Source organism: Lissotriton vulgaris, chromosome 3_1 (assembly GCF_964263255.1).
Source record: "Lissotriton vulgaris chromosome 3_1, aLisVul1.2, whole genome shotgun sequence".
Lineage (NCBI taxonomy): Eukaryota > Metazoa > Chordata > Amphibia > Caudata > Salamandridae > Lissotriton > Lissotriton vulgaris.
This window is the reverse complement of record NC_141689.1, coordinates 1,067,655,271-1,067,661,270: the sequence shown is the minus strand read 5'-3', so window position 1 is coordinate 1,067,661,270 and position 6,000 is coordinate 1,067,655,271. Positions and strand designations below refer to the sequence as shown.

General features: G+C 40.0%; 1 protein-coding gene across 1 annotated transcript in view; it reads right to left on the bottom strand.

The window, feature by feature from the left end:
- Positions 1-447: 447 nt before the first annotated feature.
- Positions 448-6,000, bottom strand: part of LOC147727409 (prostaglandin reductase 1-like) — an 841,629-nt gene continuing 836,076 nt past the window's right edge. Inside the window, exon 10 of the mRNA XM_086963105.1 lies at positions 448-589. Coding sequence (XP_086819231.1) covers positions 479-589 — 111 coding nt within the window. The 3' untranslated portion in view covers positions 448-478. The remainder of the gene's footprint in view (positions 590-6,000) is intronic.

Sequence of the window (6,000 nt, the reverse complement as noted above, 5' to 3'; positions counted from 1 at the left end):
TACAACGTGATGCATCTCCTTAAATGTGTCACGTTGTAAATAAGGCTCAACGTGGCGCATGGTTTACGCCTCCGCTGCGTCACAGAAGTGATGCAACGGCGGTGTAGCGCATGGAGCTTGTAAATCTGCCCCCCTGTGTCCAGGACTACAGAGGTTCCAGATCGAGGATTCAAAGAAGGTTCCATCAGTGAAGAAGGTTCCATCAGTCCCAGTGTGTCCACAGGGTTTGCGGGCATGTCCTGCTTCTGTTGTGTTTGTTCAAGTATGACAAGACAGGAGTTTATATTTTAGTAAAGAGTTGAGATGGGAGGAATATTATGCAGTTTTTGTGATGAAGATAATTGTGTGCCACCATTAGAATAACTTCCGGCAACGTTGGGATTAATAACATTAATTTGAATTAAAACGTTTGTGTTAAACAGTGAAAAAGATCCATTATGTGCATGTGTACTAAAATGACCCTGGTGTGCCGTCTCTTTTATGCTGTTACGATTGCCTTTCCTGTATTTTCTCCTTTTAGCATTCCCATGAAGGCCGCAGGCATGTTTTCAAAGCCTTTAGTGATATGTTCATGGTATTTCAGCTTTCCCTGCACAAAGACAAAAAAGCACATGGTGTTATCCCAACACTGGCCACAAGGCACCAATTTCATTAAAATCTTTTTAACCCCACCTGCCCCCCCCCCCAAACACACACACACACTCACATCGAAATGATGAAACCTTCCTAACTCATGAGCCACCGTGGTTGCCCAGTCGTGTGCCATGTTGTTAGGTTTTATCTCACATCAACTTGAACAGGTTCTTAATATTAATTCCTCTAATGTTTCTATCTCTTCCTTAAAATGACAGTCCTCTAATTCCTTCTATACGCAGTATTATGCTTCCACTACCAATACCACATTCTCCCATTTTTTCCAAAAAACATTTCTTCCCTTGAAACTAAACATATATTTTCCAGTAATCTATTCTATTCTGCTTCAGAACCACTTACTCCTGTCCACTGTTTGCCCGCTTTATCGGCTTTGGCCGTAAACATTTTTTCAACATCATACACATTCCCAAGGTGCTTGGGCATAGTTTATCATTAAATACTATAGCAAGGGGTGTCCCCCGCCGTAAGCCAGGAGGCCCCACCTGTTCGCAGCCGTTTTGAAATTCGGCCTAAAGTCATCATCTGGCCCAGAGACATGCTGAAAAGTCTGTAAGGACCCCACGTCGGAGTCGATATCGGTGCAGAACCAGCTAGTACCCAATGTAAATGTTAAATATAAGGAGTGCTAGAGATGAGCCTCTGGGCAAGCCACGTCTTACTGTAATTAAAGAGGATGTAAAAGACCCAAGCCCAACAATCTGTGACTCCTTCTAGGAATGCCGTTAATGACTTTGGCACAAAATCAGCCAGTTTGCCCACCAACTTCAGGTGATTAAGCAGCAAACTTCCGGTGCCGTTTTCTTCACATCCCACACCACTTCACACTCCTCCCCCATAAACAATCAGCTTTTCTTTTTTTGTAAGAACATAACTTTAGGTCAAGATAGCAGCTTGTTATTTTATCAAGTACATCAAGGAGCCCCACGTAATGGTGTGGCAGCCAGACACCCGGGCTACCTCCTCAGCCGAGTGGACTCTAAAATAGGTGGTGAAATCGCAATATACTACCTAGGCAAGAATAAGTGTGAAGTGCACTCTGCCCGCATCCCCTGTACCTAAGGGACATTTCCCTCTTTCCCTTTGGTTTCTGTACGAAGGATGATAATCTGAGAAGTAGTCCAGGATGCAGCCTTATTTTGCTTCCTGATACATTTATTTATTTATTTATTTGCTTATTGAGCGCCTGAGTCAATTCCCGAAGGGATATCTCTGCGCTGTTACATACTGACTGATGTTAGAGCAACTTAGCCTTGATGATGCAGGGGTCCTCAAGTGCTGATAAAAAGCCAGAGACCAACATTAGCTTCACTTAATAGCAGATACATGTAGATAGACAAGGGCTTAATGTTAAGGAGCTATAAATAAACGACTAAAAATGTTAGCCCCTATTACATTAATTTAACCTAAAAACCTGATTCTACGCCCTAGGATTTGTATTAGGCCTCTTGGGGGTATATGACATTTCTAATTCAACTCAGAATTTGCAACGGTGGTTCCCAAGGAGGTACAAGGAATTCCTTGGTTAGGTTTGTAATTGGATTGGAGTTGGTATTCTGTTTCCTCTTGAGACCAAACTTAATACCTACTGGACGATATCTTGGTGCAAACTCTGCATCAATGTCTCATGCAGGTGGAAGATATAATGAAACATGCAAAGATGTTTTCGTTTTTTAAACAAATTTGTTCTCCAGAACGCTAACCAGGGAAATGGTGGCATGGATTTCTGGATTCTGTCAAAAATACCAAATGTCTGATGTGTATTCATAGGTAATTTAGGCCCTGATTTATATGTTGACATTAAGCACACTCTACCGCAATAGTGATGGAGAATCCTTGCCATCGAAGGCGGCCTGTACAGGTAAGCACGCGGGGCATTGCGCAGCATGGGGGAAAGCCGACAGACGACGGAATAGGTGTTATTTATTTATTCATTTATTTAATCATGACTATTCCATCGTCTGTCGACTTTCACCCCTGCCACCCACTGCGTTTGTCGGTGCCAGCCGCCACTGCTTAGCATCAATATAATGATTCGCCTGCCAAATTTAGATGCAAGCAGACCATAGTTTGGCAATGGCGAAGACTACTCTGCCTCCACTGTGGCCAAAATTTGCTGACTGCCCAACAGAGTAAGACCGTTGGAGGACTGGCTATATGTCTGCACACCCAGTTTAGATGGGTGGACATAAAGCTGTTTACAGTCCATCATCACCAAATGTCCCCCCCTTGCCAAGGAAGATGAATACCATGCCGAGGAGGGCCTTCGTTTATTTTGTTTTTCAAAATATAAACGTTTTGCAACTTTACTATAATGGTCTGTCATGTTTGACGGAGCTGTTCGGCAAATTTCTAATACATTGTCAGGAACCGCTAGGCAGTTAATCCATTAGGGTGACGGAGTAATTTCATCTGTCACCCTGACAGAGTAAACTTTGTCTGCCAAATAATAAATCGGCTTCTTAGTCTGCACAGAAAATTATGTAATATAAGCACAGATCACTACTTTGTGGCAGAATCAATATTTATGCATGAGCTGTTCATCTTAAAACAGATATTGACAGATATAAATCTCAGAACTTTGTGGAAAATGTAAAAACTATATATTTTTTAATTTTTTATAATTTAAGGGATCTAGTGGTTGAAGCAAGATCTCAATTGCACTGTCTAGCTGAGCGAGAGAATGTGCCATGGCGCTTTTCTGATTTTTAGCATTGCTTTTCCAAACCGAGGTAATTTTCCCCGTCTTCTTTGGGGCAAGAACTAGTTCTAGGCGTAATTTAATACGATTGCGTGATTTCCATAATTTTGGCACTTTCGCATCACGCTTGCTACATTGAATTCCAGAAAAAATGCCAGTATGCAATGTTATATAATCACGCCTGTTCGTGGCAAAATGTGGGTGTGAGTGTGTGAGAATAACGTGGACAGCCAGAAAGTGGCTATTGCTTGCACCACTTTTGCTTTCTTGTGCCATTTTTTTTTTACACAAAATGCATCCTGAGTTAAAATTTAACATGAGGATGCAGTTTGCCATAAAATATTGTGCTAAATGATGGATTAACTTTTTGCATAACTGTGCTTAAACTTTCATATTTTTCCTGAACTTTCACATAATTATGCAAAGTTTTCTTTCCTCTATATTCAGGCCAAGGAAGGATTCCATCTTTGTTTCTTTCAGACTACTGTGCATGAAAGTTGCAGACATGGTTTTGGGGTGTCCAAAGGTGATAAACAGGGTACAATGCGTTTTGGAAATCGGAAACAAACTGAAAGTAAAGTACTGATTTAGAGTAACATTTTTATTGGTTGTAGGTATCACCATTGGGCTTTATGGAAAAGTACCAAAACCACACACATATTCAACATCTACACATCTGTATACTCTGTCACTGGATGTCAGTCTTCTCTTATCCTGATTGGCTGACCGAGAGAAGGTTTTGGGCATGATATTTGCTAGATTTCTATCAAGATGTTTCTATAGTATGGTCATTTTCAGAGCCTCCGTCACCAGTAACTAATTTGTTTCAAGGTTTAACCCCCTCTGTATTTCTTAGGGTCTCTTGAGTTTGGAGTACCAGATATGTATGAGTTTTCTATGAGTTTGTGGTTTCCAAAAACAGTGTTGTGAATAAAGAATGATTTCTAAGGGATCGCATTAACTAGGTACCGCATAAAGAGGGCAAAGTTATAATGGCGAAATCATGAGGGATGATGTCATGAGGAGCATAGACAATGGCAGACTGCTTAGACATTATTTTTGACAATCTATGCCCCAAAGAAATTGCCAACAAAAAAAAATTCGTTGTAAAGGTATTCTAGTCTATTTAGTGGCCAGAATACATGTTAAGATAGCTGAGGGGGTAAAGCAGTGTTTTAGGATGGCTGAAAAGGCAAGGGAGGGGTCCCTGTGGCTGTAAGAAAGCAGGCCATTAGTTGTGTGGCCTGCACATGTAATGGAGCCACATTTGCCCTCCACTGGGAACCAAATACTACATTGTAGCTCTTGCTTCTCTCAGGGTGTAGGGGAGCAGAGCATTCCACGGTCTACTCAAGAGAGGTGGTGTGGGCTAGTAATCACCATTTACTGGCATGCAATTTTAATACTCAATAACCAAAACATCCTTTTCAATCAAATCTCATATATGGGAAAACCTTGAAGAATATATTTCTTCTTGTTACTTATAAATATGTATTTTCCATATTATGAAGCATTATTACATTAGCAGCCGTATATATATTCTTATAATTATATGTTCTTACAATGCATGTTTATTTTTGCTTTTTTTAAACTATTTTTTACTGTTTCCATTCACCTTTTTATGAAATAGTTATGTATGATATGTATCGCAATACATTGTTGGTCAACACATTTTTGCTGATATTTTTTGTTTATTTAATTGTTCATGTAATTTATAAAATTCTATACAATATTTTGAACATAAATATGGCCTAAATTACAATATATGTGGGTCATTACTATGGAGATGGTTTTCCCATGCATTTTATATAGCACTTTAAACAGCTGTGAATTTTCTAGCAGATTATAACTGATTAATGCAAACATTGAATCCTACTGTGTGCCAATGATCTGAAAATACCAAATACCAGGCCAGAAACACCAGTCTATAACATACTGTAGCTAAATGTACAGTTGATTCATGTGTATTTAAATACATCCTTGCTACCATAGGCAAACCAAGTTGGTCATTTCCAATTCTGTCCTTTGTTTATTTAATATTTTATTAAGAACCATCCATACCATTGTTTTGATGTCATTAAAATCAAACTGTGTTGTACTATTGCCATTTCTAAATATGACTAACATGGTGTTGACTATAGGGACAGACCATAACAATATCAGCTCCTCGCAATGTGCTCTAGTTTCTCGAATGCAGAGTTTACCACAATGTGGCTATGATACACACACATGCCCAATCATGACCTTTAATGCCTCTGCAAGGAGCCCATGTTTCTCTATGGAATGGCTCTTCCTCTTAAGAAGATGACTGCAACCTACTCTGCACTATTTAGGGACACACACCTCCCTATTATGGGTGTACTGCTGGATGATTCTATGATGAAATGAGAAGTGGCAGCCCATTGACTGCATGAGCTCTAGTTCAAGCTGATACATTACTCCTAAAAAAATGAAATTTTTTTTTACCTCTCTTTACATTGTGCCCTGCACAGGCTGACTATTAGGACGACAGTAGGACCATACTCTACGCGGGCCCTTTCCGACATTTGATAGGATAGGCCTACCCTCCATACTCATGTTTACATATTTGTTTGTCCTTACTTCACATATGTGCTGTGTACGGGGTTGTGTGTGTATATTGGTATTGT